The sequence below is a fragment of the Monodelphis domestica genome, chromosome 2 (genome assembly GCF_027887165.1).
Source record: "Monodelphis domestica isolate mMonDom1 chromosome 2, mMonDom1.pri, whole genome shotgun sequence".
NCBI lineage: Eukaryota > Metazoa > Chordata > Mammalia > Didelphimorphia > Didelphidae > Monodelphis > Monodelphis domestica.
In genome coordinates, this window is record NC_077228.1 from 113,531,630 (window position 1) to 113,554,084 (window position 22,455).

Here is a 22,455-nt window from a genome sequence, read left to right on the forward strand (position 1 = left end):
GAAGTCTCTGGGTCAGATTCTGGGAAATGGAAGTAGCTCTAGATCTCAGGGCTGTTCCCCAAACCTCTCCAGGACACCTGGCCTTACTAGGAAGGCAAGGCTCTAGGTTTCTCTCTCCACTTTAAGAGTCACACAGCTAGGATGTGTCTAAGACAGGACTGGAAGCCAGATGCCCCTGGCCAGATATCCATCTACTATGCTACACTGATAATAATGATAAACCCACAAATAAGGATACTATCAAGAGGCAAGACACTAGAATGAACTTGGAGTCAAGGAATGCTGTTGAGCTCCTCGTTTTGAGCTGTGGGCATCTAGGTGGCACAGTGGATAGAAGGCTGTGCTTTGAATTGGGAAGCCTCATCTTCCCCAGTTCAAATCTGGCTTCAGACACTTATTAGCCTTGTGAATGGGCAAATCACTTAATCCTGCTGGTCTCAGTTTCCTCATCTGTCAAATGAGCTGGAGAAGAAAATGGCAAAAACTCTAGTACTGATCTTTGCCAAGAAAACCCCAAATGGGGTCAGGAAGAGTTGGACATGACTGGAAAACAAGAAATCCCTTTTCTCTGGGACTAGTTTCTTCACTCCTGAAGTGAGGGAATTGGATGAGATGATCCATAAGGGCCCTTGCAAGGGGACCCTCCAAAGCCTATGCTTCTAGGGGGCTTGGGAGTTGTTATTAGAGCATCCCATCTTGTCATGACAGAAGCAGATGCTTGGAAGCCGAATAAACCTACACAACCCTTCTCTTCACCTGTTAGGGTAGTGCCCTAGGGTGGTGGTTGATGGAGGTAAATAGGTTCCATTCCTATGCTGACCAAACTCGGCCTCTATCCACTTTCAGAAGCCCAGCTCTTTAGACCCAAGAGGCCTATAAACGAACAAAACAAACAACAAGATTGCTGGCAGGAACCTGGGCAGGCAGCCAAACTCATTACCAAGGATGCAGCGATGTGCTCTCGGTGTCTCTATCCCACTCCCTCTTGGCTGTAGGCTGGGGGCAAGAAGGGCTGGGGGGTGATGGAGGAGCTCGAAGGGGAGAGGGAAACCTAGCTCCCTGCCTTCCTCCCCCCCAGCATGGCCTGGTGTCCTAGAGAGACATGGGGGAGGGATGCCAAGATCAGAGCTAGTTCCATCTCCCAGAATCTGACCCGGAGCCTGCACTATTTACAGAATCAAGAGTTCACACCAAGAGAGGAATGAATCATTTCCACCGAAGGGGAATGAGCTGCTATTGTTTGGCCTGGCTGGCTGAGAAGATGGCATGTTTCTCAGCTTTTTATCCAGCTCAGCCTTCCTTCCGGCTCAGGCTCAGCAACTCCTCCCCTACCTCATGATGGAGCCAAGCAACAGGTTGGAAACTTGTACGCGTCCCTGACTGAGGTGAGTAGGGGGAGGAAGGATTAAGCATTTGTGAATCTCCTACTCTGTGCCAGGCATCGTTTTGTCATTATCGTCTCATTTGATCCTTCTAACAACCCTGGGAGGTGGGTGCTATTATTATCCCCGTTTTCTAGAAGGGGATGTGGCCTTTGAGGGCAGGGACAGACCTTTCCCTCTTTTTGTTATCCCCAGCAAGTAGCAGGCTGCCTGGCACATAGTAGGTGCTTTTTAAAAGTTGAGCTATTGATTCATAGATCTCTAATTCCACCACGAGGGTGGATTTGTGAGTCTAGGTCAATTCCATTATGCCTCTGGGTCTCAGTTCTCCTCATCTGTGAAATGGGGGGTACAGTAATAATGACACTAATTCGATGTAGGGCCTTCAAGGAACTTGGGAAGAGGCAAACTCAGGCTGTTGGATCATAGACAGGGTGGCCAAAGCCACAATCCTGAGCAATAAGCCTGGGGCTTGGGCCAGTGAATGCTCTTGACTCAGGTGGGAGATGGTAGCTAGCACATATTAACTGAAAGTCAGTTTCTAGAGCTTTGTTAGATAAATTGTTGGTAAGATTACAGAGAGGAGAATAATAGAATTGTGACATCAGTGCTTCCTGTGCGCCAGGGACCGGAGACCTTGTGTTGGTTTGTTCCTTGGGGAAAGGCAGAAGAATTTTCCTCAGGAATTTCACAGGCATCTCAGTCATGGTTAGCTAATGGGAATGGGGATGTTGCCAAGAGTCTAGTGGCTCCCCTCATGTGTTTTCAAAGGGCAAAGCTTGTGAATTTGCAAAAATGCCCCAGGGGACCATCAGATGGTTACTCACAAACCAGAATCCTAGAAACAAAAGCTCTGGGAGAATCTTAGATCCTGCGTTGAAAGGGAGGCCAGCTAGTTGAATCCTCTCCTATTTTAGATGAGGAAAATGAGGTCCATTATTTCCAGTTGCCATTGGCCACCCAGTGGTAGGATTTGAATTCAAGTTCTCTGATTCTAGGGAAGGATTCCAGTGTTCCTTCTTCTATATCAAGCTCCCTTTCTAAAGGATGTGGCAAAAACTCATTTCATCCCCCACACCACTATCTCTAGCCCAACTGGGCCAAAAAGGGAATTTTTCCATTTTTAAGATCTTTCTAACCAACATCTCAATCTTTATAAAATCCAGATTTTAGAAAGTCTCTTTCTGTCTTCAAAACTTTGTAAATTGCATTAAAAAACAAACAAACAATTCTTTCTTCCTGCATGCCTTTAAGACATTGTGCTTAATGGTACTTATTTCTGTGTGTGTTGGAAGAAAGAACATTCACCATTGGTTCTTCAAATATTAAATCTGTAGCTGTATAGAATGTTCTTTTGGTTCTACATGTTTCACTCTTAACTATCTCATGTAGTTCTTTACAAATAATCTGCTCATTGTTTCTTGTGGTGCATTCACTGATTTTCAATAATAATGATGATAATGAAAGACAAAATTAAGAAGAAGAGGAGGAAGGGGAGGAAGAGGAAGAAGGAGAAGAAATTTTTATAAATATAAATGGCTTTAAGGTCAGATAATTACATATTAATTTAATCATTTAATCCTGCTTGAGAGGTAGGTGTTATTCTCATCTTCATTTTTTTCAGAAAAGGAAACTGTGACAATAGAGGTTAAATAACTTTCCTAGAACCACCTAGTTAATCAGTGTCTGAGGAGGGTTTTGAACTCAGGTCTTCATGATTCAAAGTGCAGCCCTTTATCCACTACACACCACTTAGCTGACCTCCTTAGTTCATATAACTTCCAGACTAGGGGTTATCAGAATTCAAAGCAGGCCTCTATAAGACCTTCACTCTTTTCTCTGTCTATACCCGCTGCTTCTCTAAAGGTCCTACTAAGTGTTCACAGGGTCCCAGATCTAGTTAGAAGTTGAGGGTCCTTATAAGCCATCTAGTCCCTAGTGTAACTCCCTTATTTTACAGAGGAGGAAAGCCTCATAGACTTTAAGGGACTTGTCTAAGGTCAGACAGGTAGTAATGGAAGGTGGTAGGACCCAGGTACTCTGTTTCAACATCCTGAACTTAGTGTACATAGAGTGCTAACCTTCAGACCAGAGGTATTAATTTAATAGGCCACAAAACCATGAAATCCCTCTAGAACTCCCTACTAGATTAAAATGTGAATGGGTAGCTCAGTGCATGGAAAGCCAGGCCTGGAGACAGGAGATCCTGAGTTCAAATGTGGCCTTAGAGGCTTCTAGGTAAGTCACTTCACCCCAAATACCTAGCCAAAATTGCTCCTCTTCCTTGGGATTGGATATTTATTTATTCATTTAGCATGAATTCCAAGACAGAAGTCAGGATTTTAGAGGGAAAATGTAATTTGGAAGTGTTTAATAAAACAAATAAAAATACAATATAACATAGATAATGTTAATTTGTGGTTTTCTAAGTCAACATGTGACCAGCAGGGATCTCTATTTCTTTTGACCCAAATGTTTTATTCCAATATGATGACATTATATCATACACAACAGGCCAATTGTAAAGAAAATCTTGACGTTCCCATTCCACTTCTGCCACTTGCCAGCTTTATCATTTTGGGCAGTTATTTGACCTCTTTGGACTTCAGTTTCCTCAGCTACCAAATGAGGGGGTTGGCTGAGATGGCCTCTGCATTCCCCTTCAATTCCAGGTCTCTGATGGCTCTGAAGTTTTGGAGATTCTCTCCATATGTCCTTACAAGAAATTTAGCTTCTTGAAGGTTGGAATCATTTTGACTTTTTGTTGCTGAATCCCAAGTCCCTCTGAAAGCTGTATTAAGCAGGAACTTAATCAATGCCGAATGAAGGAATGAATGATTCCAGGTCAAGAACAAATGGCCCCTTGGAGATCTTGGACAGGAGCATCCTCCCAGGGTGGGTATTGGGTAGATGCTATCAGAGGCCTCTTCCACCTGATTTCATGAAGCTCCCCCTTCCAAACCACCTGCAGCCCCTGGGCTCCTGGGAGCGGTGAGGAGATGGGGACGATGTTGGCGAATTTGGAGTTTGTCACCCAATGGAGAGGGCTGTTTCTATGGGTCAGGGACAGAGTAGGCTGACAGCTGCAAGGCCCAGCAGAGGAACAAATGACTGTTTGCTGAGCACCCTCAGCTTTCCTCCCCTCACCCCACCCCCTTGTCTATTTTCTTCTTTATTTCCCTTTCCATGTTGAAAGAGTTGTGGGGCCAGGACTAGAGAAGCATTTCCTGGGGACATTCCAGGGCTTCCTGACAGGCTGCTTCATTGGGAAGCTTGGAGGTGGGAGTGGGGGCCAGTGACCTGGCGGGGAGGGGAATAAGGCTGCAATTTCAGAGCCATATAGCGCCCTGGGAGGTGGATATGGAAGTAGAGGGTGGCTAGTCGAGGGGAGGTGAGTGATTAAGTCGGGAAAACAGTCATGCAAAGGACAAGCCAACATCACAAGGACAGCTGGTTGATGAGTCTGAAAGTGCCCCACAGGCTGCGGTTTCCCCAGCTCCACCCTTGAACCCTTTGACTTGCCTATATCCTTGCATATTGGGTCCACATTTCCTACAGAGTCAGTTAAACATATCCAAGGAGAGCATTCAGTTTAAAAAGATGCCCTAGGAAAAATGGTGGGTTGCAAAAACCCACAGACATGGGGCAGCTTAGAACCATGGAGGCCAAATCCTTCTTCTCTGGATTATTCTTTTTTTTTTTTAAACATTTATCTTCTATCTTGGAATAAGTACTGTGTATTGGCTCCAAGGCAGAAGAGAGGCAAAGGCTAGGCAATGGTAGTTAAGTGACTTGCTCAGGGTTTCACAGCTAAGAAGTGTCTGGGACCAGATTGGAACCCAGGACCTCCCATTTCTAGGCCTGATTCTCAATCCACTGGGCCATTTAGCTGCCCCTGATTCTATGTTTTTAAGATTCTTTGAACTCTCTCTGTGTTAAGAAACTAGTATGAGTTCTCAGATTAAGAGAAGAAAGCAGGGGGCACCTTTCCTAGGCATTTATTCCTCCATGTGTAACTAAAGGGATACAAGGGAGGGAGTGGGGCGCCATCTTGATTGGATTGAGAAAGGGCTAAAGGGAGTTTCCCAGTGACAAGATCTGGAAGGTTTGTTGCCTTCATGACAAACCCATATCTGTTTTCTCAATCCTTCCTGGCAGCTTTCCAGGGATTCTTCCTAGGGCTCCTGCCTGCCTGCCCTCCCTCTGCTGGGTCCTCACTCCTCCTTTCCAATCTTCCCAAATTCCTTCCCTTCTAAGACCCTCAACTGAGCTTTGAGGAGAGAGAAGATTGGGTTAGCCTCCAAGAGAAGATGCAGCGAGGCCTCCACAGAGACTCTCAGTGGCAGGTGGTGGGGAGGGAGGGTTGAACTGGGACCGGAAAGAATGCTGCTCCTGTAATCCCACATAATGAATGAGATTGTGCTCCTGCTCCAGGCCCTAAATGCTTGACAAGCAGGTACAAGCTGTTGGCTTTAGCCTATCTCAAGAGTGGCCTCCCTGGCTGCCAGAGTCAGGCAGCCTGAACCCTCTAGCTGGTGATGTCACCATGGGCCGGAAAAGCTGCCTACCAGACTGCATGCTACCCAGGCTCTCAGGGCATGGTGTGAGGGTTCACCCAGCTGGAGAAGGAGGAGAAAAAGGGAAACTCCAGGCAAACCTATCCGTCCATCCTGGATTAGTGGCGTACCAAAGACCACACCCTGACCCTCCTTGGGTTGAAATTAGTATTATGAGTTTTAGTAACAACAACAACAGTAATAATGATGGATGAGTCGAAGGAGATAATAATTATAGCCGTATTTTATACAACTTCCTTCTGTAGGATTTTAATCTAGAGCAAAAAAGGACTTCAGCAGATATCTAATCTAACTTTCTCTTTTTATAGTTGAGGAGATTGAAGCCCAAGGAGATGAAGCATCTTGCGCAAATTCAGACAGCAAGGCAGTAAAAGAAGTGAAAATTAACTTACCCCAGAGCCCGCTTTTTCCCCTATATGAGACCCCCCCAACAAATTGGACTACTCTCCATTTCCCATCCTCATTTTAGATTTTCCAACCTCTATGCCATAGTTTTCCCCTATGCATAGAATAAACCTCCCTCTCCTATTTCTCAATAGGTTGAAGTTGCTCCTTTCCTTTGAAGGTTTAAATTCAAATGCTACCCCTTCCATTAAATGTTTTTGTTTTTTTTTATCTGACCATTTCATCCCCAAGAAGAAAGTTATCTTTTCTTCTACAAATTTTCCAAGACACTTTACCTGGGGGTAGCAATCGGAAGACTTGGGTTCAAATCTGACCTCAGATATTTCCTAGCTGTGTGACCCTGGGCAAGTCATTTAACTCCCATTGCCTAGCCCCATGTTGGCAAAGATGTGGCATGAGTGCCCAGGTGGCATGAAGGGGGGGTTCTGTTTCTGGACATTTTGCATGCCCCGCCCCTCTTTCCAGCAAACCAATGTAAGTACTTCCTCCCTCTTCTGTCTGGGGTAATTTGGGGGGCTCACAGGCAGCTGGAAGGTGCAGTTTGGGCACCCGATCTCTAAAAGGTTCGCCAATGCTAGCCTAGTCCTTACTGTTCTTCTGTCTTGGAACCAATTCTTGGTATAGCTTCTAAGACAGAAGGTTAGGGTTAAAATCAATAACAACAACAACAACACTGTACCTGGACCATCCTTTAAAATGATTGTTTTATAGCTGATGTCAGTACTGGTTTATCTGTCCTTCCCTCTAACACTTATCAAACTGTATGTTCATTGAGGACAGGGACTGTGTACTTCTGCTCCTGTTATCTCTAGCTTCTAGTACAGTAGGGCCTTAAGAAATGTTTGTTGAATCAAATCAGATTTATATGGTGCTGACGATTTACAAAGCACTTTCTTATAGTAACACATTTTGGCACAATTGGCAGTGATGATGATAATTACTAACATTATATTAGGCTGTAAAGTTTACAAAGCACTTTATATACATTATCTAATTTTATTTTCCCAACAACTCTGCAAGTTAAAATTATTATTGTTCCATTTTACAGTCAGGGAAATTGAGACCTTTGGATACTGATAATTAACAGAGTTAGGGCTTGAACTCAGTTGACTCCAAGACCTCTACTCTTTTACAGCCCAACTCAGCTGCAACCAGCCTCTCTGCATCCAAGCAGGCATCAGAAAGACCAAACCAAACCCAAACCACTTGTGATCCATTCTACTATCTAGACCAGTTAGAGTTAAGGGGTCAATTATAGTTGAAATAATGTGAAAGCAGATCATACAAAAATTGTTCCTATTTGGTATTAATTTCTGTTTGATTCTTGTCCCCCAACTTCCAACAAGATGTACCTTTGTAGCTTAGGGAAAGAGTAAAATGAGTTTTAATTCCTTGGACAGCCACCAACTGATGGTTTGTTCAACATTTTTATCAAAGATTTGGCTGAAGGCGTAGACTGCATGCTCATCCAATTTGTGAATGGCATGAAGTTGGAAGGGATAGCTAACACATTGGATGACACAATCAAGATTTTCTCATTGTCTCAACAGGTTGGAATGATGAACTAACAGGATAATGGTAGACAGGTGTGAGACATTGCATATAATATCAGGTTTTTGTTGTATTGATGTATTTTGCTGAGATTCTTTATAAGGTATGGCCTTCTGGAAAAGTGGAAGGGAAAGAGATTCGGGGGGAAATTTAGATGATGCAGAACAAAAACTATCAATAAATTATATGTACAGCAATAATAAAGAAAACCCCACAAGATCATGGCAAGAGGCGGTAAGGGATGGGGCCACACTAGCTGGTAGAGGAAGCCAATCTGAAGTTTTAAAAAAAGTTCTAGTTAGTCCACAAATTGCACTATTCCTGCCCCCCCCCCCCAATTGCCTATGGTTAGTTAGATCATTCCTATTGTGGTCTTTCAGAAAATCCTCGTGCCAGCATCTTTATCCAAATCCCACTATGACACCTGGAGTGCATTAAAGTGCCTACCTTTTTCAGCTTGCCACTCTTGGTGCCTACAAAGACCACACTGTAGCCATTGTAGACATAGGAGGCGACTGATGTCATTCGGTCCCGGCTGGTAGTGAAGAGGGTGAGCCCTTCCACCGGAGTGGAGCCCCCCAAAGGCTGGTTGATGTCCAGGCCACAGAAATTGTCATCTATGGGGACCGGCTGGAAAAGAAGGAAGGGACAATTGTGAGTAAGGATAAGGACAGAAAATGGTCATTTCCCTCAAGCCTGAGATACCTGCTAAACTCAGTTGCCATCACTGGTTAAAGAAGCCTCCTGGGGAAAGCCTGTCCCTCATCCTCGATTATCTGGAAATGTTAAATACTTAATAAATGGATGTTTAGGGCTTTTTTTTTTTTGCTTGATTGATTATAAAAAGAACTATTCATTGACCCACAGAGAGATTTCACAGGACCCTACAAAGAAGTTTCCAAGAGTCCCAAGGAATGATTTATTAGATGAAAGGATTGGTTTAGGTGACCTCTGAGGTCCTTTTCCAGCTTTAAATCTATAATCTTATGATGTTGTGAACATGATCCGCTACCATTCATCTAAGGTTGTCACTAAGTCACTGTGGGGAAGGTGACTAGTGACTACTTGCAATGTTGAAATGTATTTTTTGGTTTTTCCATGATCTAAGTTCACTGTGGATCAGGAGCCTTTTGGACACCATTTGAAACTCCTTAAAAAAAAAAATCCCCTGATTCTCCTGGTCCATAAGAGTCTTCCTTCTGAGACCTCACATAACAACCAATGCATGAACCAGTGAACAAAGGACTTTGTTTTGTAACTCTCCAATGCAATTATCAAATAATATTCTGTTGGGGGCAATAGCACAGGTGATAGAGAGCCAGATTTGAATTTCTGAGGACCTGGGATCAAATCTGGACTTAGATACTTCCTAGCTGTGTGACCCTGGACAAGTCACTTAACCCTGGTTGCCTAGCCCTTGCCACTCTTCTGTTTGTACTCTAATCCTATTGTGTTTTAGACTTAATTCCTACTGTTGTTATCACTCTACTTGAAGGCAGGAACTTTATCTTATTCAAACTTTATATCTGCCCCAAGAGTTAGCATAATGCTATGTACATGGTAAGTGCTTTATTTCAATATTTGTTGGGTGGTATACTAACAGGAGCCCCCAAGGGCCCTAAGTTCCATTTCCTCTCCTTTCCTTTCCCCAAGAGGCCACTGAGATTTTCCTGTCATCAGGGGGTGTTATTATGTAGTCTCCCTTTAAAGGGCAGGGAACTTCTGGTCATTTTTCTTCCCTGCCTTCTGTATCCTCATCTTTATTCAGTCAGTCAACATGTATTTATTTATCACTTACTATGTGTCAGGCAATGTGCCAAGTTCTAGAGACAAAGAAAGGCAAAAAACAGTTCCTGTCCTGGGAGTTTACATTCTAATGGGGGAGACAACATGTAAATAAGTAGGGATGTGTAAGATTTGTCAGTATGGCTGGAAGGAAATCTGAGAGAGGAAGGCATTAGGATTTAGTGTGGATCAGGAATGGTCTCCTGCAGTAGGTTGAATTTGAGTGGGTCTTGCAGGAAAACAGGGAAGTAGGGAGGCAGAGGTGAAGATGGAGACCATTCCAGGTATAGGGGACAGCCAGTGCCAAGGCACAGAAATATGAGATGGAGTCTTGTTTTCAAGGAGCAGCAAACAGGCCAGGATAGCTGGATCAGAGTGCATGGAGGAGTGTAATAAGACTGGAAAGGTATGAAGTGACCATGTAAGTGTCTGAAGGCTGGATTTGAAGTTACCGAAAATTAAGCTTCCTGATTCCAAGCCCAGTGCTTTATCCATTGTGCCAACTAAGTACCCAGGTTTCTAAAGAGCAGCTATAAATACTTCATTCCCCTGCTCACTCAATAAACTTCCTGGACCCTGTACTGCCCCCAGGGACAAATAAAAATATCCTCCATTTGGCATTTAGTCAGTAAGACCTGAGTTCAAACTTCCTAGAAGTGTGACTCTGGACAAGTTACTTACTTCTCTTTGCCTCAGTTTCCTCATCTGCAAAATAAACTGGAAAAGGAAATGATGAACCATTTTATTATCCTTGCTAAGAAAACCCCAGATGGGATCATGAAGAATTGAACATGCCTGAAACAATTCAGCAAAAAACTTTTTGAAAAAATCACTTTGGCTGCTGAATGGAACTTGGGCTAAACCAGAAGTATCCTCTGGCAAAATTTCCAGTTCAGTCTGAACTAGATTAAAATGGAATCAGAAAGTGTTTGGCAAAATAAATAAAAATACAATGCAACATAAATAATGCTGATTTGTGGTTTTCTTATATGGGATTGCTATATGTGGCCCACAGGGAACTCTTTTTATATGAGTTTGATATCACAAGCCAAGAGTTAAGAGAGTCTTGAGGCAGGGAAACCAGTTAGAAGGCTATTGTAATGTGCCCCATGTGAGAGGTGATCAAGGACTTGACCTAGGATTGTGACTGTGTCCTGACCAGAAGAGAAGGGACTATATTCAGGAGATGTCTATTAAGGCTAGAATGAAAAAGACGCTTCTAGGGCAGGAGAATTCTTGGGGCAGCTAGATGGCACACTGGTTAAAGTTTCATGCCTAAAGTAAGGAAGCTCAAATCTGGCCTATGTCACTTCCTGATTGTATGATCCTGACCAAGTCATTTAACTTCAGTATGTCTCTGTTTCCTCATGTATAAAATGGGGATAGTGATAGCACCTACTTCCCACAGTTGTTGTTGTGAGAATCGAATGAGATAAGAATTGTAAAATGCTTAACACAATGTAGAGCCCATCATAAGTGCAAAACAAATGTTAGCTATTATTTTTGTTGTTGTTGTTATTATTGAGGTGATGGCCTTAAATCTCTCTGACCTTTTGTGTTTGTAACTTTTTTAGGGCAGAAAGTTGGGATACTAGGGTAGAAAGCAATATACTTCTTTCCAGACTCCTTTAGTAGCAAGCAGAGCATTTCCAAGGAATCCCCAATTTCCAATTCACACTGGATTTGTCACCAAAAAAAAAGTGCTAGGCTAACGGTCAGGGGACATGGACTATAATCTTGACTTTGTCACCAAGTAGTGGAGCAACCTTGGTTAAATAAATTTGAATTCATCATTTACAGATCACTTATTATTCTGTGTAAGGCACTATTGACTTATCTGGACCACAATGATCTGGATTCAAATCTTACCTCTACATTTACTGTGTCATCTTACTGAGTCATCTAACTTTCTTGGGTCTCGGCTTTCTTATGTGTAAAATGAGAGGTTGGATCAGCATCTTCTGTGGCTGCTTGAACTTCTATATTTTGATATATAATATCTCTATCTTTACCTATATGTAATGATCTATAGATCTTCATCTATAAAGAAATGTGACTCACTAGATACTAGCACATATTTATGTGCCACTTTGAATTTAGCAAAAGTTCTTTCTCCACAGCAACTTGGGCAGAAAGATAGTACAAGTATTCCAACCCACAGATAACAAAACTGAGGCTCAGAAAAATGATTTGCCAAGTGCCACCCAGCAACAAAGTATTGGAAGCAGAAGTTGAACACTGGTCTTTGGTCTCCAATACATATTTGATATCCATTCTATCAAGCTGTGACTAGATCATGCATTTTAAACTTGTCTGTTAACATTAGAAACAAACAAACAAACCAAAAAAACCCTTCCATCCATCTTGGAATCAATAGTATCTATTGGTTCCAAGGCAGAAGAGTGGTAAGGGCTAGGCCCAGGGTCACACAGCTAGGAAGTATCTGAGGTCATACCCAGGACCTCCTGACCCTAGGACTGGCTCTCAATCCATTGAGTCACCTAGCTGTGCCTCCCCATTAACTTGTTTTTTAAAAGTTGTTTATATTAAAAATATTTTGATAACTGAATTTTATTAAAATAGGCTTCCTTCACAATCCCATGTATTTTGTTTTATGTATTTAAAAAAACATTACACCAGTCTCATGAGGGTTCCAGGACTCAATAAAGATGAAGAATTCTGACTCTAGGAGGCAGCATGAGGGTTCCAGGACTCAATAAAGATGAAGAATTCTGACTCTAGGAGGCAGCTGGGTAGCTCAGTGATTTGAAAGCCAGGCCTAGAGCTGGGCAGTCCTAGGTTCAAATTTGACTTCAGACACTTCCCAGGTGTGTGACCCTGAGCAAGTCACTTAACCCCAGTTGCCTAGCCCTCACCACTCTTCTGCCTTGGAACCAATACACAGTATTGATTCCAAGACAGAAGGTAAGGGTTAAAAAAAAAGAAAAGAATTCTTACTCTAGAAAATCTCTACAGCTTTAAAATATTATGATCCCAAGATCCAATCTACTAGACTGCAAGCTTTTGGAAGGAAGATGTTGTGCCATGTATTTCTGAACTCCATACTTCCCTAGCCTACCATGGGACAACAAGCACAGGATAGGAGCTCTATGAGCTATAGCAGGTACTCTAATGGTACTTGATGGTTGATTACTGCCAAGTGTTCCATACAGAAAGGCACTGGAAGGTAGGCCAGAGAAATAGCACTTAATCCTCCCTTAGCAGTTCCTTCCTGGTACGGAAATGAGTCTTGTCCAAATTGAGGGGGAAGGAAATGACTATTGTGGGAAGCATAGAAAGCACCAGAGGAACCTCCTCTCCCCCAGACATCCTACCTTCAGCAATGAAGAGCCATTTTTTTAATCCTGTGGGGCAGTTTGGGGGAGAGGGGTGTAATGGAAGAACCTTGTATGTGAGGTCAGAAGCTTGGGATTAGTAACCTAGCTCTGCCACTTAACTTTCTGTGTGACTTCACACAGAAGGCATGTTCTGTTTCACCTTTCTGGGTCTCATGTTCTTCATATGGAAGATATGCCTACTTCATAGGATTGTTGTGAGATTGAAAGAAGAACATGTATTTAATGCACTTTGAAAACTATAACACATTATGTAAATGTCAGTTATTATTATTACTCTGGTTCCTGCTGCTGCTACAAATATCTACTACTACCACCACTACTGCCACCACCACCACCACTATTACTACTACTACCACCACTACTACCACTACTTCTATTACTACCATTACTACTATTACTACCACTACTTCTACTACCAATACTTCTACTACTACCACTACCACCACCACTTCTACTACTACCACTATTACTACTGCTGCTGCTACTCCTCCTATATACATGAATGAGTATGTTGGCAACAGAGTCAGGGATGAGCTGGCTAGCTTAAGTAACCAGCCTTCTATGTCATAGGCAAAGATGAGGTACCCCTGGATGAGCACAAGTTCAAACAGACTGAGGCCCAAGTTTCCTTTCCTGAAAGTGAAATGGTTGGATTAGAAGCTCTCTGAGTAGATATCTCTGTGTCTATGATCCTCTATCCTTAATAACACAACAGGTTGGTATTTTGGTCAGTTGCCAAGGACCTAGAGGTGCCCCTCACTGGCTCTGGAGGTTCCCTTCACTCACTCACTGATTCTAGTATGCACTGGCTCTGATTCTGGCTCTGTAGGTGGGTTGGGGGAGGGTGGATCAACTCGCATTTTGGTGGATGCTTTTTCACCCCCTTATAGTGTGGAAATGCCCAAATCCTATGTACCTTCAAAACCTTTCTTCATTCATATAAATTTGGTTTTTTTTGGCCTTTTGAGGTAGTCTCTATCAGTAGGTGTTGAGGAGATGAAGAGTCCTGCTTCTAGACTGCCACCACGTTTACCTGGAAGCCCAGGTTGGTATTTTGGGCAAAATATTGGACCTGGAGTCAAATCCTGCCTTGGATCCTTATTTGCTATATAATCTTAGGTAAATTACAGTCCCAGTTTCTGGGCATGCACACCCACCCACCCACCCACACACCTCATTTCTTCAGTTCCTGGGGAGACAATGTGATTGAATCTAAACTTCCCAGTCTATATTACTCCTTCCCTTGACTCCCTTTATTGACTCTGGGGCTAGATACCAGAATTCATGGAAACCATATTTAATTCAATGAACATTTATTAAGTACTTACTATATATAAAGCACTATGTGATGCTCTGGGAATACCAAGATGCCTATGGTTTCTCAGTCCTGTCAGTTCCCCTTCTATGTAGGCACCTTTGTTCATTATATCATCCCTTCTCACTTCAACTACTTCAATAGTCTCCTAACTGGTCATTCTGTTCCAGTCTATCCCTGCTCCAATGCAGCCTTCACGCAGATGCCTGAGTAATACTAATGCACCTCTTGAATCACTTTGCTCCCTAACTCAAAAACCTTTAGCTTTTCTCCACTGTCTATTGAACAAAGTAGAAACTCCTGATTCTGGCTTTCCAGATTCTCTACCATCTGGCTCCCATTTACATTTCTGGCTCCCTTTCTTAATATTCTCCCTCATATTGCTTATATTCCAGACAAATTATACTCATCTTTATTCTCTATTCTTTTCCTGTCATCTCCAACCCCTGAGCCTTCTCCCGTAGAATGGATCCCCCTTTAAAACTACATACATAAAATTTACATATGTACAGAATTCATATGTTATGCATATGAATATCATTTTTGTAGGCTTGTGGGGTATGTATGTACACATGTATGTATAGACATGTTTAATACAAATAGATATATCCCCTCATACACATATTCACGTTTTTGCATGCATATCTGAATGCTCAGTGTTCAGCCCTGAGACTCCTTACATGTGATAAATAGCTAACGTTTGTTGAATGAAAACTTATCTATATGGGAGTTCCTTAGACCTAAGTTTACCCAAGGCCTCATCATAAGTGAGTTAATGTCTTGGCTTTTCAAAGGGGATGACCTTGGAGGGCCCTTCCAAGATGTCAAGGTTTCAAGTGGAGCCCAGTGATGGGCTAAGTTCAGAGTTAAGGTTGACTGACTGGTCACTTGACAATCAGTTCTTTTGGCCACAGAGACTAGAGAAGCCCATCTCCCTCTAATTCAAGTTTTCCAACAGGCCTGAAGTCATAGGCCCTGAGCTTAGAGAGACAGGCTATAGGACATAGTCCTCCACTCTTGTTTTTAAACCCCTACCTTCTGTCTTAGAATCAATACTAGGTATGAGGTCCAAGGCAGAAGAGCAGTGAAGGTTAGACAATAGGGGTTAAGTGACTGAGGCCACATTTGAACCCAGGACCTCCCATCTCTAGGTCTGGCTCTCTATCTACTGACCTGCTTAGCTGCTCTAATTGTCCTCTGCCCTTGCTACAATCTATATCTTTAAAGGGTATGCCCTCAAGTACATGTGTAACAATGAAATCACAGATTTTTGAAGAATTGAGGAATGTCTGACTGGGGCTATATAATCATCAGGCAGTGAATAGAAGACAAATCATTTCATCAGAGATATTGCCTGGCCATTGACTCCCCATTTCCTCTACCATTCCTTCCCTCCTTCCCCTTGTCCCATGGAAAGGGAACCTGGAGAGTGTCCTTTTCTGAAGTTCAGATCCATTCCCATCTTAACCTCCAGGTTTATCATCGGTCCAGGGGTCAAGTACCCAGTCCTTGGTGTCTAAATGAATAAGTCAGTCCTGGGCTTGATGATGCTCTCAGTTTATTCATCTAGAATATGGGGAAATCAGACTAGATGGCCTCTGAGGTCTCTTCTGGCTCTAAGACCTAAAGCTTGGGTTTTTATGCTGGAATTCCCTCCCTATTCCACTTCCCCTTTACCATGTTGTCATCAAGTGAAACAGTCATAATTGGAGGCAAAGGGCAAGGGGCAAGGGGCTGGTCATTCTGACTTTCTTAGAGCAATGGACTTTAAGTCACATGACCTTGGTGTGAGCCATAGGATCATAGATCTGGAGCTGGAAGCGCTCTGAGAAATTAAATGACTTGCCCAAATTAAGAGCAAGAATTTAAACTCAAGTTCCATTATTTGAAGGGCAGCCAGATGGCACAGTAAAAAGAGTCCCAGACTTGTAGTCAAGAAGACTCATCTCGATGAGTTCAAATCTGACCACAGAGACTAGCTATGTGACTTGTCCAAGGTCACTTAACCTTGTTTGCCTCAGTTTTCTCATCTGCAAAATGAATTTGGAAAAGGAAATGACAAATCACTCCAGTGTCTTTGCCATGAAAACCCCAAATAGGATCATGATGAGTTGGGCATGACTGAAAAATGACTGAACAACAACCCATAAATCTAATTCACTGAACTTTTCACTGTACTTCCCATCTGTTTTCCCTCCATCACTTATTAGTTCAGTGACCTTGCACAAGTCACCTAACTCTTAGCCGTGGTTTTCTCATATGTAAAATGAAAATAATAATACCTCTCCTGTCTCCTTCACAGAGTTGTTGCAAAGGTCAATGGAGTGAATGTATGTGAAAATACTTTGTGAGCCTCCGCACAGCAGTATACAAGTAAAAGGCATTTGTTTGTTGTTATTCTTATTTCTGTTATTCTAGGGAGACCCTTGCTGTCTTCCTCCCTCTCCTGTGTCCTCATTCTCCTTATATAACAAGTCTGGGCCTGTCTCTGTGTCTCCCTGTATCAATACAGGAGCAAAGAAGGGTGTCGGTTTCCTCTCTCCTCTGGCTCGAAAGCAGGAATTTGCAGTTTCCTCCTGACAAGGCCCACTTCTGCTCTGTGGGAACACCCTCTGAGTGAAGCAAGGGAGAATTAACCCTAGTATTACCTCCAGTCTTCCTTTCTATGATGTTTTTCATCAGCTCCTCTTTTTCTTTTCCAGCTCTACTCCAGCTCATCTCTGTCAGTCTCTTTCACTAATAGAAGCAATGCTCACCCATCCCCTAAAGCAAGACTTTGTTTTATAAGGAGGAGGAAGATCTTTCTGGTAGCATGGAGAAGGAATACTGCCTATTGGTCTTGGCTTTTTTCCTAAAGGATGTAGATCATGGGGAATAATTAGGAACTTACCTCAGAAGGCAGGGGTCCAGATCAAAGCAACACCCACTCCCAATAGTACTGACTAATGACTCTAATAGGTCAGAGCTCAAGTAGCTAGGTGGCTCAATGGATAGAGAGTCAGGCCCATAGATGGGAAGACATGGGTTCAAATCTGACCTCAGGCTTTCCTAGCTGTGTGATCCTGAGCAAGTCACTTTACCTTGATTGTCTAGCCCTTACTGCTCCTCTGCCTTTGAACCAATTCATAATATTCATTCTAAAATGGAAAGTAAGGGTTAAAAAAATTAAAATCATCATAAAAGGTCAAGGCTACTTACTGGTCTTGGGAAGGCCAGATCAAGATCCAAAGTGGACCCGAGTCTGTTAATTTTTGCTGATGTATTTTCTTTTTGTTTTCAGTAAGCCATACTGTATTCAGATCACCTTCTGCCCAGCCACGTTTTGGGCTATGTCATATAGGCTATAGCCTACAGCATCCTGTCATTCCCTTTAAAGTGCCTGAGTTGCCCATCTGTTAAGGAAGATTCATGCTAGTCTCATTGGAATATGTCTAAACTGTTGTTTCAGAAGGAAACCTAAAAAAGTCTTGCCATTCTGGCTCAGGCCAGGGTCCGTCCAACCTGCCCTTACTGCTCTTTTGCCTTGGAATCAATATACTGTATTGATTTTTAAGATGGAAGGTAAGTAAAGGTTTTAAGAAATTATTAATATGTAGTGGAAAAAACCCAGGATATGAGGTTAGAAGGTCTAGGCTGAATCCCAACTCTACTGCTATACGACTTGGACAAATCCCTACTTCTCTCTGGGGTCAATTGTTCTCATTTATAAAATGAGGGGACTAGGCAAGATGGTTTCTAAAATCTCTTCCAGTGCCAAATCCTAATCTTGCCCAATCAACCAATAATGATGATGATAACAACAATAATTTAGATGAATATAATTATATATTATAATATAATTAATGTGATAATTACTATAAATAGTTGACATTTATATATCACTTTAAGGTTTGCAAAGCATTTTATATGTAGTTTCGTATTGAATACTTATATATCAACCCTGGGGGAATTATTATTAACCCCATTTTACAGATAAGAAACCTGAGGCTGAAACATTAAGTGCTTTAGCTTAGGGAGAGTTGGGATTCGAACCCAGGCCTTGACTTTTGGTTCAGCACTTTATTCATTACATCATGCTATCTTTCGAGAACTATTCATTGAATAATGCCTATATGCAAAGTGTTATGCTCGCTGTCCATATATTGGCACATGATTCTTGAACTCTAAGCCCTTTCAGAGCCTCAGAGATACGTAGATGTGGTGAGAAGAGTATGAATTGATTGATAGGGAAGGCAAATGGGAAACTGCTAGCTTAGAAAATCCAGCCCTAGAAGAGAAGGGAGTTGATAAGAGTTCTTACCGCCTTGGTGCACTGGACATCTTTCCCCAGCAGCCAGTTGAGTTCCAGGTTGCCCTCACCCTGATAGCAAGACTGTAAACGTTCCTTGATCTGGGTGTTAATGGCCCGGATGGGGAAGGCACAGAGGGCCGAGTCATCAGGAGGGTGGTGGTACTGCTTCTGCCCCTTGGAGAAGATGGCAAAGAGAACGTCATCCTGGCTGCTGATGTTCAGAGCCCTGGCCAGAGAGTCTCCAGGTTTGGAGAGGTAGGCAGCCTGCAGCAGGCGGTACTCCACTCCAGCCCGAGTACAACCAAAGGGCAACGAGACATAGGAATGGAACTTGGGGTCGTTCTTGCAGAGTCGCACGATGCGGGAGGTGTAGAAGAGGTCACCCGCCGAATTGATGGCAACACCTTCCGGCGTCTCCGGTTGGACGGTGAGGAAATAGACGAAGCTGCCACTGGCGAAACCGTAAATATAGAAGATGTCAAAATGGGAGACGAGGGCCAGGGTGTCCGAGGGGATCTTGATGAGGGAGGAGACAAAATCGCTGTGCAGCTCATAATCCAGCATGGCGGAAGATTCTGGGTCCCGCGGAAGCTTGCGGCTGGATAACGTGGGGAAATAGTCCTGCTTGCCATCCACGGCCGTGCCGATGAAGAGCTTGCCGTCTTCTCCCTCGGAGCGCACAATCACCCCATACATGGTGCCTGTCTTGTTGACGCTTGATAGGTAGTGCTCCTTCTTGTGGGATGGCTCCACGAGGATGAAGAGGTCGTCGAGCCGGAGTAACTTACACACTCCTTGGTACAGGCTACCACAGGCCAGCAGGCGGTTTTCAGAGTAGTCGATGATGAGCAGCTTGTTCACATTGTTGGTGAGGGTGAGCACCTCGCTGCAGGGCTGGACGATGAGGGGTGGGTAGCAGGACTTGTTGTCCTCCTCCGGCCCCGTCTTATGGGCCACCTGGATGGTCAAGTTTCCCGATAGCTTGTAGACCCGGTTGATGGCCCCCACGTACACGGCCCCCGTGCCCTTGTGCACAGTCAAGTGGTTGAAGGTCCAGTCTCTGTTCTCGGAGTGGAAGGTGCTGACTGGGGATGTGCCCGCCGTCAGCGGTAGGAGCAGTCCCCAAACTACTGAGAACAGAACCACCGGCCAACCATGGGAGTTTGGGACCCGAGGCCAAGGTCTCTTCTGTTCCATTCTGAGGGGGGGAGGGAGAGGAGACAGATTCTCCAAGGTCTGCTTTAGCCCACACTCCAAGGGGGAGACTCACATGGTTCTGGAAAACACAAAGTAGACAAAGTGAGATGCAGGTAACCTTTGGAGCGATGTTAAGGGAGAGAGACAGCACTATGCAATGGACTTAGAGCCAGCCCCGAGGCCTCAAAGACCTGGGCTCAGCACAGCCTCCAGCACTGGCAAGTTAGTGAACTTCTCAGTCCTCTAGGCAACTCCCTAAGACAATTAATGGAAGAGAAAGGGCTGACCTCCTTTGGTAGAGGGGTTTTCCTCCCACAGGAGTTCTTCCCTAGCTCAGTGAGACTGCAAAGCAAAAATGCTTTAGTGAGGAAGAGAATGGGCATCTAGGTGGCACAGTGGATAGAATGCCAAGAAGTCATTTTTCTGAGTTCAAATCTGGCCTCAGACACTAGTTGTGTGACCCTGGACAAGTCATTTAACCCTGCTTGCTTTTAAGAAAAAAAGGGTGGGAGGCGGTCAAGTGGCTCAGTGGAATGAGAGCCAGGCTGAAAGATGGGAAGTTCTGGGTTCAAATATGACCTCAGATACTTACTAGCAGTGTGACCCTGGGCAAGTTACTTAACCCCCATTGCCTAGCCTTTACCACTCTTCTGTCTTAGAATTGAAATCAAGTAATATGAAAATAGTTCTTGATCAATGACACATGTAAATCCCAGTGGAATTGTACCTTGGCTCCTGGAGGGGGGTGGGAGGAGGGGAGGGAAAGAACATGAATCATGTAGTCATGGAAAAATATTCTAAATTAATTAAACTTTTTCAAATAAAAATAAAATAAAGAATTGAAATTAAGTCAGAAGATAAAGGTTTTTAAAAAGTGGCTCTACATATATTATCCACCCCCTACAAAAGCTCAAGATGGAAAAACTGTGGACTAAATGGAAGTGAGATTTCTTGTTCAAGTTGGAGCAGTCCAATTAGTACCAGAACCAGGACCAGATCCTTATTCCTGGGCCAGATCACAGAGTCTTCTTAATCTAAGGAGCATACTCTAAGCATCTCACTCAGATAAAATTTATTGTTATTAAAGACTTTTTGGGAACAGATTTCAAACTCAACCTCATTCACTTATATTAGATTATACTAGTTCATATTTAGATTATACTTTCAGGTTTGCAAATCTCTTTACTTAGGTTATCTCACGTGATCCACACAACAGTCTGATGCTATTATCCCCATTTTACAGATCAGAAAATTGAGGCCCATTTGCATTCCATGAGCCCTTCAGAAAAAAATAAAATGAAGATAAATATGGGGCAAGGGAGGAAGGTCATTCTGCCAGTCTTCTCATAACACTGGAGAATGTGTTTTGCAACAGTTTAGCACATCCCTGTAATGAATAGAGTGATTTTGATGGAATATTTTATTCTTAACAAAATAAAGCCAACACATATTGGTTTTTTTTAATTAAAAAAAAGGAAAGAAAAGAAAATTGAGGCCCAGAGAAGTTCAGTGACTTGATCAGGGTCACACAAGCAGTAGGGGCTTGAGGCAGGATTAAAATCTGGTTCTTCCTGACAAGTCAATGCCTCTCATCATTCCAGTTATTACAGGCATTTGCACAGCACTTGAAAGTTTGTAAAGCTCAGAATGTGTGCATTCTATCTGACATGAGCCTTACAAATAGGTACTACCTTGCTATCACCAATCCCACTTTCTGGGTGAAGATTTTGAAACTCATCAAATCACTTGCCCAGGGTCACACAGCAAGTGTAGGAGGCTGGTTTGGAACCCAGGTCTTGTTGACCTCAAGACCAACATTCTATCTGCTGTTTAATTTTACTTTCTTTTTTAATTTTTTAAACCCTTACCTTCTGTTTTAGATTTGATACTAAATATTGATTCCAAGGCAAAAGAGCAGTAAGGACTAGGCAACAGGGGTTAAGTGACTAATCCAGGGTCACACAGCTAGGAAGTATCTTGAGACCAAATTTGAACCCAGGTCTGCCTTACTCCAGAAATCTGGCTTTCTATCTACTGAATCACCCAGATGTTCCTATTTAAACTCACTTTTCCTTATTCTATCTTCTATACACAGGAAGAATTAGTTGGAGAATCATTTTCTCAGCATAATTGGGATAGAAGAGTAGCTCTGGAGTCATAGGACCTAGATTCAAATCATGCCTCTGAGGGTTCACTGCCTGTGTGAGCCTAGGCTTATCATTTCATGTCTCTTCATCTATAAAATGAGAAGTTCCTCCTAGATGGCTCATAAAGATCCTTCCATCTTTAGATCCATGATCTAATTATTCTATAAAAAGTTGTTCATTTGACTTCCTCTGCACTTGCACTTCCCCATTTCTAGGTTTGGCATCATAAAGATTCATCTTCCCAAGTTCAAATGTGGCCTCAGACACATACTAGCTGTGTATGATCCTGGGCAAGTCTCTTAATCTTCTTTGCCTCAGTTTCTCCATCTGTAAAATGAATTGGAGAATGAAATGGCAAACCCCTCTAATATCTTTGCCAAGAAAACCTCCAACAAGGGCCACGAAGAGTCAGATACAACTCAACAACCACACTCCACTATCCTTCT

The 22,455-nt window shown here is 43.0% G+C and overlaps 1 protein-coding gene across 1 annotated transcript in view; it reads right to left on the bottom strand.

The window, feature by feature from the left end:
* Nucleotides 1–22,455, bottom strand: part of PLXNA2 (plexin A2) — a 345,165-nt gene that overhangs the window by 279,742 nt on the left and 42,968 nt on the right. Inside the window, exons 2-3 of the mRNA XM_056815875.1 lie at nucleotides 18,675–19,941; nucleotides 8,363–8,545 (exon numbers count right to left, since the gene is read on the bottom strand). Of these exons, the coding sequence (XP_056671853.1) occupies nucleotides 8,363–8,545; nucleotides 18,675–19,862 (1,371 nt within the window). The 5' untranslated portion in view covers nucleotides 19,863–19,941. The remainder of the gene's footprint in view (nucleotides 1–8,362; nucleotides 8,546–18,674; nucleotides 19,942–22,455) is intronic.